At 41.3% G+C, this 19,780-nt stretch overlaps 2 protein-coding genes across 2 annotated transcripts in view; one reads left to right on the top strand and one right to left on the bottom strand.

Moving 5' to 3' along the window:
• LOC137648545 (E3 ubiquitin-protein ligase RNF103-like) overlaps positions 1 to 11,181 on the bottom strand; it is an 87,658-nt gene extending 76,477 nt beyond the window's left edge. Inside the window, exons 1-2 of the mRNA XM_068381467.1 lie at positions 10,955 to 11,181; positions 4,969 to 5,112 (exon numbers count right to left, since the gene is read on the bottom strand). Coding sequence (XP_068237568.1) covers positions 4,969 to 5,112; positions 10,955 to 10,978 — 168 coding nt within the window. The 5' untranslated portion in view covers positions 10,979 to 11,181. The remainder of the gene's footprint in view (positions 1 to 4,968; positions 5,113 to 10,954) is intronic.
• A 160-nt stretch (positions 11,182 to 11,341) lies between these two features.
• The window catches only part of LOC137648558 (E3 ubiquitin-protein ligase RMND5A-like), a 75,380-nt gene continuing 66,941 nt past the window's right edge, over positions 11,342 to 19,780 (top strand). Inside the window, exon 1 of the mRNA XM_068381475.1 lies at positions 11,342 to 11,521. Within this exon, the coding sequence (XP_068237576.1) occupies positions 11,386 to 11,521 (136 nt within the window). The 5' untranslated portion in view covers positions 11,342 to 11,385. The remainder of the gene's footprint in view (positions 11,522 to 19,780) is intronic.

The raw sequence follows: 19,780 nt of genomic DNA, 5'->3' as shown, positions 1-19,780 counted from the left end.
TCTAGTTCAGCAACGTCCTCATCAGAGGGTTCCTCATCCGAAACTGATGAGGAAACGGCAACGGAGTGGGCAACGTCTGACTCGCTGAATCCCGTCGCACTGGTGGATGCGTGACGGAGCCGGACGCAATATCATGGAACTGCTGCACAGTCTGTGAACTGTCAACAACCATGGGTGCGCGAGGAAGTACAGCGTCAACCCGAAACTGTCTAGACCGTCTGGGTTGTGCAGTCAAGACCCTACCGGGTTGCTGAGGTTGACGCACTGCGTCACAACAAGTCACCTCTGCTGGTTGTTGAACGTCCTGAACGTCAACAACCACCTCCGAGCGTCGCTTAACGTCAATGTGCGGCTGGCAACCCACACTGGGTCGCATCGGTGGAGGAACCACCTCAACTGGCAGACGCGAGTAGGTTACCTCAGCGTCAACAGGGCGCACAACCGACCGGTTGGAAGGTTGTTGGCCAGAAGGAGGAACCACCTCAACTGGCAGACGCGAGTAGGTTACCTCAGCGTCAACAGGGCGCACAACCGACCGGTTGGAAGGTTGTTGGCCAGAAGGTTCTTCTCCGCATTTAAGTCCTCTATCAAGGACGCAAGCTTGGACTGCATGTCTTGCAGCAAAGCCCAATTAGGGTCTACGGGAGCAGGTGTGGCAACAGACGGGGTTAGCGACTGAGGCGGAACCGTTTACCATCCCTGAAAGCCTTGTTATGTGTGACATAATAGTACAGCAAAACTTCAAAGGCTCGACAAAAGCTGAGAAGTTGACCTGTAAACAACTTGGAGCATCTCCTGGCTAGGCGCCAGGGAGAGTCTACCAGAATTGAGAAGTCTATCTGGGCAGAGACATGAACTCCCAAGCCGAGAACTTCTCTCGTGTCATATCAGACTCTCGCTCTATAAACCAGTTTAAAAGAAGGGAAATCAAAGGCTGTATCCCCCAAACTCCTCCTGGTGAAAAAACCAGTCGCCTAGCCAACGTAACGCTCTCTAGGAGAGCGAGAGAGCACTAGCTTAAAAACAACGGCTTCGAAGTAGCTAGGCCTAGTGTAAGTTCTGACGTTTAGGCGAACGAGGAGCAGCAGTTGCAAGATCCGGACGAAGATCCTTAAAAAAAATCATCATGATTTAATTAAAGTCCATAGGAGGCTAAGCAGCTTGAGGCTCCTCTCCATCTGACAGAGTCCTCAAGGGAATATCAGTAGGAGGGAGAACAGCAACTTCCTCATCTACAGGAACCTTGTCCGATAAAAGCTGAGTCTCTCACTGGTGCATTAGTAGCGGACCAGAACGCAACGTCATGTAACTGCTTGACAGTCTGTGAACTGTCAACAACTGAACTGTCAACCACAACAGGTGCGTGAGGACGTACAGCGTCCACTCGAGACTGCTTTGACTGTCTAGACTGAGCAGTCAAAACAACTCTAGAATGCGGAGGTTGACGCACCGCGTCAAAACAAAACAACTTAGACTGTTGTTGTACCTCGCGAACGTCAACGGAAGGTTCCGTGCGTCGCTGAACGTCAACATGCGGCTGGCAGGGTACACTGGAACGCATGGGTGGCGGGACTCTCTCAGCTGGAGAGCGGCAGAAGGTCGCCTCAGCGTCCACAGGACGCACAACCGTGGTTGGTTGTAGGCTAGAGGTTGGTGCAGTGTCAACCTTCTCCGCACGAAAGTCCTGCATCAATGACGTTAACTGAGACTGCATGGTCTACAGCACAGACCACTTAGGGTCTACAGGAGCAGGTGCGGCAACAGACGGTGTGACTGCCTGATGCGGTACCGCTTTGCCTCTCTTAGGAGGTGAGCAGTCGTCGGAAGACTGCAGCGAGTACGAACTGACCCAGTGGCTACAACTGGGCCGTTGGACTTGCGCGGAAGGGACCGACTTGCGCTTAATAAGCCGCGAGACCTTGGTCCATGGTTTCTTACGAGAAACCTCTTCCGCAGACGAGGAATAAATGGGCTCTCTCGTCTTTGTGTGGGTGGGGCGATCTTGGGTAGATACGCCCGAAACCACGGAGGGAAACGTCTGTTCGTTGATCAAGGCCTCTCGAACCCATAAGTCGTTCGACATTACTTCTCCCCTGGGCTTGGGAGCTTGCAAGAGGTCCCGGACTAGGTGAACGACAGGCACGAACAGACGAACCCTCGGACGCAACACTGTAACACTTTGCGCATATCACTTTATCGATTTTCTGTTTTGCACTTATTTCACTGAAATCGAAACTTTTACTGATTTCTACCTGAAACACGCAATTCTACCCTTCATTAAAAGGTAGTAATTGCGAAATCAGTCGTATAATGCAGCTCATTAACACCAGCAAAAAACAGAAAACATATATTAAGATAAAAAATTCAGTGGCTGGGAAAGAGACTAAACACTAGTTCATATAAACTACGTTTTCAATCTCTCACTGCACATAGCCTGGGGACGAGAATAAAAACCTAAAAACGTTTTACCTTCCTCCCCGTACAGAGACTAGGGACGAGAGTAACACGAGAACAACGTTACCCGCTTGAACGGAACGTTTTCTCTCCTCTCCCTCCCTCCGTCTCTATCTCTCTCTCTTTCTCTCTTGATTTCGCACCTAAGAGAAGAGCCCAATTATATATCGTCAAAAAAACATGTTATTTGACTAAAGGAAAAAACTGAAAGGTTTTCCAAATAAAAAGTTCCTTTAAATTAGAATTTAAAACATTTAAGCTAAGAAAGAATGAACAAAACGTCAGAATCAATTTACTCTTTCTGCAAAGTGAAACCGTGATACACTCTCTCTCTATCGTAACGATAGAGCGCAAGTTGAACGTCCTGAACGTCAACAACTGCGTAGCTTAAAAAACTAAACGTTAGTTCATCTTTGAAAACAGTACGAAGACTATCAAAGAAAATCTTTCATAAAACATTACATTTAAAAAGTTTTAAATTCTTTAAAGGCTAAATACGATATAACGGGCTCAACGTTGATTAACTTTGGTTCCAAGTTAGGACCGCCTACTATCAGGAAAGGTCGCATATAAACAAAACATTAAAATTTATTTTTATATGTTTATAATAAATGGAAAGTTAATCGAAGAGGCCTAATAAAGGCGGAGAGATATAAAATATATAGATCTATGACGTGATAAGAAAAATTACTAAAAACCTAAACACACTTCCGTCTAAGGGAAGGGTCGGCCATTTAAAAGTGAAAGAAAGTCCATACTCTCTTTGTCACCATAATTAAATCTATCCAAAACGAGTTCAAGTTTTGAGATGAAGATAAAACACCTGCATAGCGAAAGCTCAAAACTAGAATAGTGTACTTCACCAAATAGTTGTGAAAACAAAACCAGTTAGTAACAGCGAATTAGTAGGTCTTGCCGGTAGCCCGACAGAGAGAAAATTGAGTTCTGTGTTTACATTGAGTACTGAGTACCTGCACGACAGATGGCGCTGTTGAAGTACACCCCCTACCTGCATAGCGATCGCTGGCGGATTTTTTACGTAGAGTTTTCTGTCAAGCAACAGAGTTGCAGCTTATATAATCACCGGCTAAGTTTAATATTGAAAAAACTAAAACGTTTTATCCTTCCTCCCCGTACAGCGACTAGGGACGAGAGTAACACGAGAACAACGTTACCCGCTTGAACGGAACGTTTTCTCTCCCCTCTCTCCCTCTCTCTCTCTTTCTCTCTTGATTTCACACCTAAGAGAAGAGCCCAATTATATTTCGTCAAAAAAAACATGTTATTTGACTAAAGGAAAAAACTGAAAGGTTTTTCAAATAAAAAGTTCCTTTAAAATAGAATTTAAAACATTTAAGCTAAGAAAGAATGAACAAAACGTCAGAATCGATTTACTCTTACTGCAAAGTGAAACCGTGATACACTCTCTCTCTATCGTAACGATAGAGCGCATGTTGAACGTCCTGAACGTCAACAACTGCGTAGCATAAATAAACTAAACGTTAGTTCATCTTTGAAAACAGTACGAAGACTATCAAAGAAATTCTTTCATAAAATATTACATTTAAAAAGTTTTAAATCCTTAGCTCTTTAAAAGCTAATTACGATATAAAGGGCTCAACGTTGATTAACTTCGGTTTCCAAGTTAGGACCGCCTACTCTCAGGAAAGGTCTATATAAACAAAACATTAAAATTATTTTTATATGTTTATAATAAATGGAAAGTTAATCGAAGAGGCCTAATAAAGGCGGAGAGATATAAAATATATAGGGGAAAATCTATAACGTGATATAATTACTAAAAGCCTAAACACACTTCCGCTAAGGGAAGGGTCGGCCATTTAAAAGTGAAAGAAAGTCCATACTCTCTTTGTCACCATAATTAAATCTATCCAAAACGAGTTCAAGATTTAAGATGAAGATAAAACACCTGCATAGCGAAAGCTCAAAACTAGAATAGTGTACTTCACCAATTAGTTGTGAAAACAAATCCAGTTTAGCAACAGCGAATAAGCACGTCTTGTCGGGAGCACGACAGAGAGAAAATTGAGTTCTTTGTTTACATTGAGTACTGGGTATCTGGACGACAGATGGCGCTGTTGGGCATACCCGCAACCTGTGTAGCGATCGCTGGCGAATTTTACCTTAGAGTTTTCTGTCGAGCAACAGAGTTGCAGCTATTATAATCACCGGCTAAGTTAAATATTGAAAACAGGCTTTTAGAATTGAAATGTATTTCTTAATACAGTCACATCAGCTTATATGACAAAAAATCACATAACTTTCAACACAATACTATACTTCTTGTAACAAGTCTAGATAATAAAAGGGAATGACCTAATTAATGTACTACACCATCATTATAAACCAAGACTGCTGCCAAGAGTGATGCCTGGCAGGATGAGCTTAATGCTCATCTGACTTCAAGATGAGGTGTATGGAAACTTATAGCTCTCTAATAAAATCTACATTTCTCTATCAAATTCTCACATTTTTCACTAAACATACACTTACCTGATATGACGTATAATTAGTGTCCCACCAGAAACCTAGTTCTACCATCCATGTAACCACAACCATAACTGTCAAATATAGCAAAACGAGGACTGGTCGTCTCCACATTCTTGAAATAATTTTATGGCACAACTTACTGATGACCTGAAAAATAAAGTAAACTTGAAATTTCCAAAAAGAAAAAGAACTCTAACAACAAAACTTATTATCCAAAGACTTACCTAACATTCATACTGTTTTTCCTTTTGAAGCTATAGCTTTCAGGTATTTGCAATGAAAATAAAAAAACAAACTTTCCTTTACCCATATTTCCTACCCATAGTCATCTGTGGAATGATATTATCATGAATATCTGGGTATTGGAACCATAAATCTTCATAACATACTTTAACCTAATAACTCTCATCACTAAAATTGGGGAGGTGGGGGATATACAGTACATGAATAATAGGTATGTATTGAAATAATAAATCCTATTATAAAAATTTGGTTTATTTCAATTAATCTTACCTGGTATTTATAATACAGAATCACACACTCCTATGGAGATAAACTGTAACTAACTTAAACCAAATCCCTCTTAAAGCCAACCTGATATATATCACTTTGATCAAAATTCCCTATTCCTAGGTAGTAGGTTGGTCAGGACACCAGCCACCCATTGAGATACTACCGCTAAAGAGTCATGGGGTCCTTTGACTGGCTAGACAGTACTACATTGGATCCTACTCTTAGGTTACGGTTCATTTTCCTTTTTTTGCCTACACATACACTGAATAGTCTAGCCTATTCTTTACAGACTCTCCTCTTTCCTCATACACCTGACAACAGTGAGATTACTAAACAATTCTTCATCTCTTAAGGGGTTAACTACTGCAATGTAGTTGATCAGTGACCACTCTCTTCTTGGTAAAGGTAGAAGAGACTCTTCACCTATGGTAAGTAGCTCTTCTAGGAGAAGGACACTCCAAAATCCAATCATTGTTCTCTAGTCTTGGGTAGTGCCATAGCCTCTGTACCATGGTCTTCCACTTAGGTTAGGGCTCTCTTGCTTGAGGATACACTCGGGCACATTATTCTATCTTAATTCTCTTCCTCTTGTTTGGTTAAAGTTTTTTATAGTTTATATAGGAAATATTTATTCTAATGTTGTCACTGTTCTTGAAATATTTTATTTTTCCTGGTTTCCTTTCCTCACTCAGCTATCTTCCCTGTTGGGGCCCGTGGCCGTATAGCATCCTGCTTTTCCAACTAGGGTTGTAGCTTAGCAAGTAATAATAATAATAATATTGAAAGTTTTTAAAATTTGTTTTATTGCATAACCTACATCACTTCTTCATCCAGCATTAGAGTATTTCCTCTTTTTTTTTTTTTTTCATACAGCTCGACTTAAGTATGATATACTTATCAAATAATCTCAGTTATGTTTCTAAACCACTGAAAAGCTCTCTTCAACATATAAGTGATCATATGTTAACTTTAATCAATCTAAAATCATGAATTTTCAATAAAAATTTGTATTTTTCCTGCCGTTAAACTTAAACGAGGTAAATATAGCCACCTGTCAGGTGGTAGGTCTAGCAGGTGGAGCAACCCTCAATTTGACCACAAACAAAGTACTTGTGGGGTGATTCAGATGGGCATCGTACCTTAAACGACTCAGGATTGTACAGTTTAAAATACAAATCACAATTAAATATCTATCATTAGTTCGTACATGAATACAAACCATCGTCCTTTAATACAAAACTTATCATTAGAAAGGCAGAAGTTCCTATAACCAAGACGGACTGGTTTACTAACCAAAGAAATGTCAATGCACTTTTGTCTCGTGGAAGGGGGAGAGTGATAACTCCTATCCCCCTCCTAATAACCTGAGCATCATGTCGAAGGTGTTATGCTAAGTCCTAACCCTGAGACTGATAGGCATTCGTGGGAGAACCTACATCTGCAATGATAATAAATGCTGTTCGAATGTACTGTATGGCCATTATGAGAAATTGATTTGCATACATTTCCTCCATCCTCCCCCTCATCTAAGAAGATGGGGGAAATATTTCAATATGAAACTTGCCTGTAAGAAAAAAGAAAAAAAAAAAAAAGTGCCGCAAGACTTGTTGCACATAACGTCCTCTCCCGAAAATAACAGAACAAATGCTTCACCCAAACAGGGGAAAAAGGAAGAGGAGAGTGGCCAGACATTCTACTTTTCCTTCTAGACTTAAATCACAACCGTTATCTTAGATGAGATGCTTCTTGTCCAGTGAGGGAGCTAGGTTCACAACACGACTTGCTGACTAACTACCACAGGAACAAGGATAAGGTTATTCAAGGACCAGTGGGTTAACTCCCATAGGTAGTGGGCAACGAAGATTGTCCGTCATACCAGGCTCCCACTCTCAGGACTAGCACCACTGACAGGTTCTTCCTGGTTAGGGTAGGTTTGATATCCTTGATTTTATAAGTTCGAACTGGGATGGTCGTTCCGGATTCTCATTGGAGGAGTCAGACAAAGCAAGGTATTTGCATATCTTCATCTTTACCCTTTGTTGGTTCGCAAGAGGACCTGAGTTCTCTATAAAGCATTGCCGTGTCCACAGAGGACAGAATCATCATGCACCACGCTTGTATAAAAGAGATGGCGGAGCACATGAGATTGAAGTTGTGCAGAGCTACATTCTGGCAATTGGACACAACGGATCAGATGAGGAAGGCCTTCCTCCATTGAGAATCACCTGTGACATACAAAATGCAAAGCAGTTCGCCCCTCATAACACTGGGGCCATGGCTCATATGTAATCTAAGGGTAAAATCCTATCTGATGTCTAGTCAAGGTTAAGGAAGGTCCCCATGAGACACTTGAGGACTCAAGCAACATCCCAAAGAGGCTCAAGTTTCTAGAACGGAAAGACCGTTTGAAGCTACCCTTGAGCCCAGGCTAATCATCTGAAGAGTATAAGATCTGAGCTCTTCAGACTGAGATCCGGCTAAAGGCAGAGACTGGGAGGAGCTTCTTCAATAAAGGAAGAAGATGAGAACCACAATTCTCTGAAGAGTGGCTCCGACTGGCAAAGTATGCCTTCTATAATGCCATTAACAGAAGATTGGTAGTTCTACCAGTACTTTGAGCAGCAGCATCAACAAATCTGGATACCACCCAGCATATGATACTTGGATGCCGCCATGTTATCCTGAAACCGTTATCGTCGATAGATTGTTGAGTAATCAGTAAAGCAGTTAAGCAGCTGAAAAACTAAGGCATCTAGAAGTAACTAGTGAATTAGAAGGTGTCCCGAATACTGCTGACATCGATGCTACTGGACAGCAGCTTACCATAAGATATTTTTGTTTGATGTTGGTTACCCCCCAAAATTGGGGGAAGTGCCTTGGTATATGTATGTAGAATAGTATACTGGAAGTTCTGGATCAAACGGGAGGCTAAAAGGTTCTTTGACGGTGATACCGGAAGTGTTAAAATCCTTTCTGCCATGCACAATAAGTGAGGAACCATTGATTCGACCCTGCATCCATAGTGATTAAATCATCCTGGGTCTCCTATCAACTGAAACCAGAAGGTAGAGAAATTTCTGTCGGCTTACCAGTGATCTTTTTGACAACCTTGGAGATATCGCTGGTGTGTGATTTTGTGTAGAACAAGTTCTCCATCGACAAGGAAAGTCTCAGAAAACATTGTTACCATCAAGCCGGAAGTTCTTGGTCATGTGGGAGCAAGTGTGCTACTTCCTTAAATTTGCTGATACAAAGGTTCTATGTGTTATCAGCATAATCGAGTAGGCACCAGAAAAAGTGAGCGTGAAAGCAAGCGGATGATACAGTCCAAAATTCTGGCTTTGAATGATTGATAATTATCTGGCATCATAACATGAATAGTCACTGATGTCTATTGGAGTATGATTAATTAAGAAATAGTAACTTAAAAAAAAAAAAAAATAACAATAAAATATTTGATATTGCATTTGCAATTATAAATGAGAACCCAAGACTGGGACATTCAATTGGGTAAATGTCTGACAATCAGGGGAACCAAGCAATCATCACAGAAAGGTTTGCACCTAACAGTCATCAAGAACTTGCGCCCAATTATTAGGAGACAGAGGACAGTTTCCACCTTCTAGGCATATTATTGTATTTCATAGAGGTATATTACTAGTGATCTTCATCTAATCCTAATCCACAGAAATCCAATAATGTTGCCATATATCACCAAGAGGTCTTTTGATACTGAGGAAAAAGTCATTACATGAATGTAGATATCTTCCAGGAAGTAATTTATCTGCTGCCTCTTTTGCTGGTTTGTCAGCCTTTTCATTTTCTGGCACACCCACATGAGCTGGAACCGAGGAAAACTGGACTTCCTTGCCTACAGTGCTACAAATATACAGCTATTATAAAATTTTTAAAAGTAAAGGATTTGTTGGAGTAAAAACAGTTAATGCCTGCAAGAGACTTTTTGCACCACATAAAATGGTAAAATTACCCACTTTCTTTATTGCTTTTTTTTCAGTAGCAGCCATAATACCATACAGCTCTGCTGTAAAGATGGATGATATCAAAGGGAGTGGACATTTACAATTAATAGAAGTACAGTATTGTACACCCCATATCCAATACCAACACTGGAATTGGAGGTGCCCATAAATATATATCTAGTATCCTATGCTGTTGTGTATGTTCCAAAAAGATAGATAAAATTTCTTCATTTACCAAGTTGTCTTTAGAGCCAGTAAAATATTTATAGAGGGCAATCACTGGAAGCTTTCAGGGAGGGGTATCTAATAAGTTAAAAGGTAGTACACCATTAATGGAAAGATTCAGACTATTTAGCAGATGTTTCACTCTGAATCCTTAAGGCTTTGGGGATGTAAATTGAGCAACATAGTAGGAAAAGAAATTTTCTTTATGGATCCTTTGTAGTTTGCTGAGACAGACTGTAAAGCCACATTTTAAAAAAGAAACAGACACAAACAACACCTAGCCTAAGGTTCCACACCTAACCTAACCTACAAGACGTAACGGAGTCTTTGTATACCAGCAGCCAGTTCCTCAAGCGAGCATAAAATATGGACGCAAACTAAACTAAACTTTACCCATTAGCTAACCTGTAAGCCGTGTCCTTACCTATTTACCTAAAAGGGGGGGGGGGTACGTTCCCCCCCCTAAAACAGCTGTATTTGGGGTGTATGTATGATAGCGGCCACCTGTATGTATGACTATGGCTAACTCAGAATACGGCAGTGTAAGGGGGGTCGCAGAAGGGCGGTAGCCCCCCACATTTGGTTAGCAGGTAAGGACATGCCTTATAATTTAGGTTAGGGGGGGGGGGAGTTGAAGTTCGTTGATGTCCATTTTTAATCCATAAGGGAGGAACTGGCCACTGATATACAAAGGCTCCGCTATATTCTTCGTCAGCTGTCATCATACATATAGGTGGCCGCTATTATACATACACCCCGACATATCCTTGCTTACTTAACTACTGGAGGGGCTACGCCCCCTGCGACAGGCCTTAAAACTACCGTTTTCTTTGCTTATCTGTCCAAATGAACTATATTCATCCCAAAATCTAGTTTATGGAGGCCTATCCATTTAGTAGTCAGCCTATCGAATAAAAATCTAGGTCAATCTTAAGATATCTTTTGAGCTACGTTCAGAGTCAAAATATACAATGAGGATCTCAAAACACTTTCTTACAATGATAATCAATGTTTATTTTCAAAAACTAGTGACACTAATACTCAATTTTGAGTATTCCAAGTGCCTCAATGATGTGGATTTGACAACTAACGTAGAATACGCTGTGTGGTACTCTGAATGCTTAAGAATGCATATGACAAAGAGATCAAGTAGTTCCTGGAAGACACATTCCATGTGTGACAGGACATGGGAAAAGTTCTCAAAGTAAAGTATTTACCCTGGTATACAAACAACCAGTCTGTTTGAATAGCAAATACTCCAAATTCCTTACCTTCGGTGGAAGTGATATTTTCATAAAATTACATTAATTTCCTGGTCATCTGGTCACAAAGAATACGCGTAACACCAATTATGCAATGGACGACCTTGGGCACCGTAACTCAGGAATTAGACGTTATCCTTGTAGGACACCCATGTTCCCCTTGGGTTGATGAGGTCTGGTGGCTGGGTACGGGGAGGGAGTTGGGAGATTGCCTTTGTTTATGTTTTGGTGATCGTCTGCAGTCAAGGCTTCTATAGACGATAGAAGTCTATAACTGACAGAGTCTGAATCCTTATTTTTATAGATATTGATTCTTTTATTTATCTTTAAATGCATTCGCAGAACGAAAATGACTCTTAATGTATCTATTGACGTCAGTCACTTAGGTCCAAGTTCGATCACTTATTAAAAAGCAGAGGAACAACAACAACTGATAGAAGATGGATGCATGTACAGCCGTGAGCCGAGAAATTGACAAAGTTTTATCCAAGTTTACCTCCTACAGTGATCATGCTTCCACCACTGTGGCTAACCTCCGCTCCAATATCGAAAGTCTCAAGATAGAAATTGAACAAGGTACATTTATTGTTTGGATTGAACCAATTAAAGACGTCATGGCTGGTCTAACTTTTGTTGACGTATCGTAGGTTAGGGTAGTCATTAATGGGAATACAGTATCAGATTATGTACGGTTGGTAAGACATCTGATTCAGCAAGGTAATCTTTGTTGGATATTCTCTTCAGAATACAAATCACGGATACGTTAGGGTAAGGCTAGCCTATCCTCTCTTATTCTATTGTTATTCTTTGTCCCCGATGACCATTCTTTGAAGGAAACCTCTTTATTTCATATATATTTTTATCGCTCTGCTATATTAGTTCCATTGTCTAGCATTCTGGTGGTTTGTTACAATTAGACATGACCAAATTTTTATTAGTCCTGTATGTTGGACCTCAAAAGACTCAATTGAACTTTTTCTTTAAAAGGGGAAATTGCATGCTATAATATTATTACTGATGAACTTCAGAATTTCAATCTTTTGACATTAATATAAAAATATTTGGAGCCCATGTATATCAACAGCTAGGGCCTCCTGTACGATTAGAAAGTGGGAATTTCCATCCCATTTTTTAGTTTTTTATAAGCTCTTGCCATTGTACTGCTAAATCCCTGGCTTTTGCACTGCTAAACTTGTGTCCATCTTACCGTAAAACCTGTGGCTGTCCTGCCAAACCCATGGCCGTCATACTGTAAAACCCATGTCTGTCATACTATAAAATCCATGTCCATCATACTGCAAAACCTGTACCCATCATATTGCAAAACCTGTGTCTGTCACATGGAAAAACCCATGGTTTTCATACTGCAAAACATCACGTAACCCATGATCCCCTAATTTTGAGAATGTTGAAATCTGATTAGATTATAAAATGGCTCTGCAATTTCCCGGGTCAAGCGAAGTACGATTGGGTCGTATCAGATTACCTCACCCGCCGATTAGTGCAGTATTCTGCCGACAAAGTGCTGCTGCATTAACCAAAAGGTCATCTACAGGGAAATCATGGAACTACAGTAGCAAAAAAATTGTACTGCAAAATCCATGTCTGTCATACTTTAAAATCTGTATCCGTCATACTACAAAACCCGTGTCCATGGTACTGTAAATCCTGTGTCTGTCACACTGAAAAATCCATGGTTTTCATAATACAAAACCTGTGTCTGTTGCACTGCAAAACCTTTACACAAGAACACCACTTAGCCGATTACAGTATTCCCATTTGATTCCCTCCTGGCAAGGTAACAATAAATTATATTTCATGAAGGAAATTGATTTTATAAATAATAAGAAAGTTTACACTTGGCCCAGGAAATTACATTCACCCCATAATATATATTTCAATAGAAACAAATATATACTGAAAGTCACTGATGTCAGAATCTTTGTTACAAAGTATTTGAACACTGCTAAATAACATAGACTTACAATTATGCGTTGATTTTACATTGTAAACATAAGTCTTGCTTAGAAAGCATTTCGCCAATACTAGACTTGGAACAAAGGCCTGAAAAATCACCCAGGAGTCCTATCTTATATAAATAATATGTAAATGCCTTCTGCTGGGTAAGCTTCATAACCTTCAACAATTTTGAATTGATTGATTTATAAAATGATTCACAAATATCAGGTTGAATTTTGACGCTCTATGAGTGATGTATTGTCATCTTTGCGTCTTGGGGGTTAAGAATGGATATCCCCAACCCATGCTCCCATTACCCTGTTCAAATTTTGGAACTGTTGAAATCTATTTAGATTATAAAAGGCCTCCGCAATTTCCTGGGTCAAGCAAAGTACGATTGGTTCATTTCAGTTTACCGTGCCCGTCAATTAGTTCAGTATTCTGCTGCCAAAGTGCTGCTAAATTAATCAAAATGTCAACTACAGTGAAATCCAGGAACTAAAAGATAACAAAGAAAAAGCATGTCAGGGTAGAGAGCTTTTTTGCCATAAATTTCAAGGTAATTTTGATGAGATTCAAAATAAACACATATATACTGTACAGTGAACCCTCGTTTATCGCGGTAGATAGGTTCCAGTCGCGGCCGCGATAGGTGAAAATCCGCGAAGTAGTGACACCATATTTACCTATTTATTCAACATGTATATTCAGACTTTTAAAACCTTCCCTTGTACGTAGTACTGTTAACAAACTACCCTTTAATGTACAGAACACTTAATGCATGTACTACAGTACCCTAAACTAAAACAGGCACAAATATTAAAGGTGATTTTATATCATGCATTTCCTAAACATGGCAACCAATGTTTTGTTTACATTTATCTCTGATCATAATGTAGAAACAAACTGGAGGTAGAGCTTTGCTTATTACCCAGACATATTTCCCATACTTTTCCCTTAGAACTACATCACATCTTCCTACTTTAGATATATAGATATATATATACATATATATATATATATATATATATATATATATATATATATATATATATATATATATATATATATATATATATATATATATATATATATTTATATGTATACACATATACATACCTACATATATACATAAATACATGCATACATATATATATATATATATATATATATATATATATATATATATATATATATATATTACTGTATATATATGGGTTATGGAAAAAATCCGCGAAGTGGTGAATCCGCGATGGTCGAACCGCGAAGTAGCGAGGGTTCACTGTACATATATAGTAAGTACTTGGTATTTGGAACATTCTGAACAGTTTTATATCACAAAAGTTTGTTTTTACATGTCATATATACCCTCAACATTTATTAGGAGTATGACTTTGGAGAAGTTGGAAACATCTGTCGGGTGACGGGAAAGCCCTGCCTATCCAACAGGTAGTGCTTCCTCCACTTTGTCTGCCAGAGATTACTAATGTACTTCTCGGCACTCATCTGGCTGTTATAATTGATTTTGCTTTTTAAACATCTGACTTACCTGGTAGTTATATAAATAGCTTAGTCCCTGACGTCACGGCAGAAATTTCAAAACTCGTGGCAATCACCGATTGGGTAGCCAGGTACCACCAGTGCGCCCTCTACCCAGGTACCTGGAACCATTCCAATTATTCCTCAGATCATCCCTGCCGCCTCACCGGTGACATTGTTGGAATTTCACTCGCTGTAGCCTATGTTAATTGCAGTTATTTTGGTGATGTACAATTTGGCTTTGGCTTTCGCTTGTTTGGATTTGTTTTTGGATTTTTCTTGGACCCGATTAGATTTTGTTGTTTTGACCCTTGCTTGTATGATCTCTCTTTAAACTTTTCATAATGTATGACTCTTCTTCAAGTATTAGGTGTGTGAGAGGTTGTAAGACCTGGCTTGCTAAAGCCCCTGTTGATCCCCACTCCATTTGTGTGAAATGTAGAGGTAAAGTTTGAGAGTTGGTTGATCGTTGCGATGAATGTGTTATTTTGTCTGAGAGTGAGTGGTTGGAGTATGACCGCTACACTCGTAAGCTTGAGAGGGATAGGATTAGGAGGAGTAAGAGTTTATCTCGTTCTTCTAGAGACTGTTCCCCTACCCGTGTCAATGAACCTATTGATCCTTCCCCTGTAGTGGTAGTTCCAGATCCCACTACAGTACTGTTAATCCTAATGAACCAACTCTAAAGGACATGATTGCGGCCATTTAAGCCCTGGACGAGAGAGTGGAGTCACTCGCAGCGGACATGACTAAGTTATGGTCCGATGTTAAGGAATTGAAAGAGTGCTAGTGTCAGTGCTAAAGGTTAAGTGAATTTAATTAGTGCAGTGGAGGGTGCGTCTGCTTGGACCTGCCGTTCTCCTAGCCATAGACCTCTTCCAAGCTCCCCAACCCCTGGGAGAAGGAATGTTGACAGGTGAAAGGAAACGAGAGGCGTTAGCTCCCGAGCAGTTGTCCCCTCGAGCGTACCTGTTGATGCTTCACAGGACGCTCGCCCTCGCCATGGGAAAGGCGAGGTGAAAGTGTTTTTGTCTTCATCAGATGACGCAGCGGCCAGACCGGGCTGGCGTCTTGCATCGAGATCTCTGAAGAGGAAGATTGCCTCTTGTCGAGCAGGCTCCAGGTTGCAGTCATTGGAGCAGTCCCGAGCGTTTTCCTTCCTGCTCCGAAGAATGTTCTCCTGCCAAAGGCCCTGCTACGTCGGTAGGAGATAGAAGGAAGTCTGAAGCTGTCAGGCGTCCATCCCCATCGGTTGGAAGACAGTTTTCGGAGGCTGGCATGACCTCTGTACATGCTCCTCCTCCTCCTTCGGATTGGTATTCGTCCCTGATCGCTCTGCGCTTTCCTTGAGCGACGTGGAAGACGAACTTGTTGAAGAAGCAGCGTCTCCTGTTTGGCCACAACAACAAGTTGATCCGAACCTAAGTGTACTGCAGGATATGCAGCAGAAACTCTCCTCCCTCATGCTAGTCTATTAGCCTGCAGACAAGAAGAGAGTGACTCACCAAGACGCCGAGCGTCAGGAATCTTCACGCCTTGATGCCAAGCATCAGAAAGCTAAGAGTCGAGAGGTTCTTGACGCCGAGCGTCGAGGAAATCTTACCAAGCGTCGGGAACCTGGTAGTCATGACGGCGAGCGTCGTAAGGAGGAACATCATGCTAAGCGTCGAGTGACTGGTACGCATGACGCCAAGCGTCAGGAAGTTGGACGTCGGGACGCCAAGCGTAAGAACCTCGGACGACATGAAACCGAGTGTCGAGATCGCGAACGTCATAGTTCCGAGCGTCAAGCGTTGGAAGAACGTGACACCAGGTGTCTTGATGTTGGACTCCTTGACGTCAGAAGTCAGGACATTAAGGAGTTGACTCCAAGAAAACAGGATGTCTCTACCTCGATTAGAGACCTGTCGGAGGAAGGGAACGACTGTCACCTTTCCCCTAGTGATCCCTTAGAGGAAATCTCAGAAGGAGAAGATCCTAAGACCCTTCATTCTTCGGTAGATTTAAAGAAACTTATGAGAGTTTTTTCCGAAGAGTTTCCTGATTATTTTGTTCCTGCTGCTCCTCGTTCCCCGCCTTCAGAGTTTACGCTAGGGAAGGCGTCGAAGGAGTCTCTGTTTATGAAGGTGGTGTTATCTCACTCATCGAAGAGAGCCTTAAGAATGATGGGGGACTGGATGCAATCTAAGAAGGACTAGAGAAAGACTTTTTTTTTTCTTTTCCCCTGACCAGATTGGCATCCAGATCTAGCGTTTGGTACGAGAATGGAGAAGCTCTCGGCTTGGGAGTTCCTGCCTCTGCCCAAGGAGACTTTTTGAGTCTGGTGGACGCCCCTCGTCGGACAGCCATGAGAAGAACCAAAGTGTTTTGGTCAACGTTGGAGGCAGCTGGATCACCTTCTCAAAGGCATCTTCAGAGCTTTTGAGGTGTTTAATTTCCTTGACTGGACTCTGGGAGCCTTGGGGAAAAAGGTTAAATCTTTGAAGGATGTGGACACAGAAGGCCTCGTCCACATTATATCTTGCATGGACAAAGCCTTAAGAGATGGGTCCAACGAGTTAGTGGCTCTCTTCTCGGCGGGTGTTCCTAAGAAAAGAGCCCAAATGTGCTCTTTTCTGGCAAATGGGGTTACACCCATACAGAAGTCGGAATTGCTGTACGCACCTCTTTCTTCTTCCCTTTTCCCTCAAGAGCTAGTCAGAGAGGTCTCTTCTGCTTTAGCCCAAAAGGCCACACAGGATTTGGTGTTTAAGACAGCAAGGAAGGTTCTGCCTACTTCCTTCTCAAGCCGCAAGCCTAAGGAGGAAGCTCCATCCCATCAGTTTTCTCAGCCCTTTCGAGGGAAAACTTTCAGCAAGGGTCGTACCAGACCCGAGGGAAGGAGAGCAAAGAGGAGAGGCTCGAAACCAGGGTGAAGCAGAGTCTGACTGCATTCGCAGTAGGAGCCAGACAAACCAACTTCTAGCAAGCTTGGGAGAGGAGAGGAGCAAACCTTTGGTCTGTACAGTTACTCAAGGAAGGATACAAAATCCCTTTCGTAGGGAAACCTCCTTTAGTAGTAAATACGATACAGTGAACCCTCGTTTATCGCGGTAGATAGGTTCCAGACGCGGGCGCGATAGGTGAAAATCCGCGAAGTAGTGACATCATATTTACCTATTTATTTAACATGTATATTCGGACTTTTAAAACCTTCCCTTGTACGTAGTACTGTTAACAAACCACCCTTTAATGTACAGAACACTTAATGCATGTACTACAGCACCCTAAACTAAAACAGGCACAAATATTAAAGGCGATTTTATATCATGCGTTTCCTAAACACCTAAAAAGCAAGATAAAAAATGGCAACCAATGTTTTGTTTACGTTCATCTCTGATCATAATGAAGAAACAAACTCATTTAGTGTACAGTACACATATATGTATAGGTTAGTTTTTGCATCGATTATATTGATTATACAGTACTGTATGTTGATTTTTTTATTACCAATGTTTTAGTTTACGTATTTTTCTTAGGACTTCCAAATGAAATGTTTTTCTTTATGACGCCGCCTGAAACGACGGCGTGTACGCTCAGTAAACAACCACGCTCAGAACAAACAAGGCATTTAACGCGCATGATGATAGTGATAAATAATGATACAGTACATACAATATTTACAGTAAAAGCGTTTACAAAATATGTTACCTTACAAATATAAATTATACAGTATTGTACGTAGCAAAGCAGGAAAACAATTTACGAGAGAGAGAGAGAGAGAGAGAGAGAGAGAGAGAGAGAGAGATTGTTTTACGTACGTAAATGTAAATTTTAAACAAAAAAAATATGATAGGTTACAACATGTAGACTTTTAAAACCTTCCCTTTAACTTAATGCATACAGTACGTACAGTACTAAACTATAAAACAGGCACAAATCCAGTTTTAGAATGTACAGTAAGAATATTAAAGTAAAAAATAAAGATTGTTACTGTACTCCCCACGAAAGAAGTTGAAGAAAAACTTGAATGGTGATGGCGATGAATTTGCTGCACAGTAGAAATGATGATGATGAAGCTGATGATGTGTTCTACTGTGCAGCCAATGATAGTATTTTACGTCTCTTCAGACGGAGGTGTCTTTTCCTGGGACACCTCTTCAACTTCTTCCTGGGAAACTTCTTCAATTTCTTCCGAAGGCGTACTAGCAGGAGGAACTGGCTCTTTTTTGCGAGGCTGGAAGAACATTGTGATCGGAAGTTGTTGCCGCTGCTTCTTTTTTCGATCCAAGAGCATTTTGTAGGGAGTCATGTCTTCATCGATCTTGTTGCAGAATTGCATCGAGCGAACCATATCCTCGTCCCACTCTTGCAACATTTCTTTCAACTCCTTCGCATGGTTGCAGGCCTTGGCAAGCCGTTCTAATGTTAAGCCCGTTTCTTCGACATTTTCTTGGGTCTCTTCCTGGGTATCACTCTCTTCCTCACTTGCCGATTTCGTCAGGTCTTCAAGGTCTGCGTCAGTTAGGGGCTGAGAATGGCAGTCCAACAAATCGTCGACGTCTTCAGTCGTCATGTCGCCAAACCCGTCACCTCCAATTATGGCAGCCAACTGCACAGATTTCCGTATTGCAGAGTGTTGGATTTCCGACGGAGTAAATCCCTTGTCGTCGTAAACAATATCGGGCCACAACTTCTTCCAGCTCGCATTCACGGTTGCAGGTTTCATATCTTGAAGTGCCTTCTGAATATTCTGCAGGCACGTGGCTATGGTGTACTGCCGCCAGTACGCCTTCAAGTTAAAATCTTCATCCTCGTCATCTTGGGCAGCATCCACACACGCAACAAGGTCCGCCAAGGTATTCTTCGTGTAGAGGGCCTTGAACGCCCTGATACCCCCCTGGTCCATCGGTTGAATTAATGACGTGGTGTTGGGTGGCAGGAACTCAACCTGAATGCCCTCGTGCGACAGGTCAGTTGCGTGTCCACCAGCGTTATCCATAAGGAGAAGGATCTTGAATGGCAAGCCCTTCTCTAAGAGATATTTGCTGACTTGCGGGATAAAACACTGATGGAACCAGTTGGAGGTCAGCATCTTCGTAATCCATGCTTTTTGATTATGCATCCAGTACACAGGAAGGAGATTCTTATTTTTATTTTTCAAAGCACGAGGATTTTTCGACTTATAAATAAGCCCCGGCTTTAACAAAAATCCAGCAGCATTGCCACACATCACGAGGGTAACGCGATCCTTGAATGCTTTAAAGCCAGAGGTTTTGGCTTCCTCTTTGAACAGGAAAGTTCGCGACGGCATTCTCTTCCAAAACAAGCCAGTCTCATCCATATTAAAGACTTGTT

The sequence above is a fragment of the Palaemon carinicauda genome, chromosome 1 (assembly GCF_036898095.1).
Source record: "Palaemon carinicauda isolate YSFRI2023 chromosome 1, ASM3689809v2, whole genome shotgun sequence".
Lineage (NCBI taxonomy): Eukaryota > Metazoa > Arthropoda > Malacostraca > Decapoda > Palaemonidae > Palaemon > Palaemon carinicauda.
Note: the sequence above shows the minus strand (reverse complement) of the source record. Positions and strands in the feature narration are given on the sequence as shown.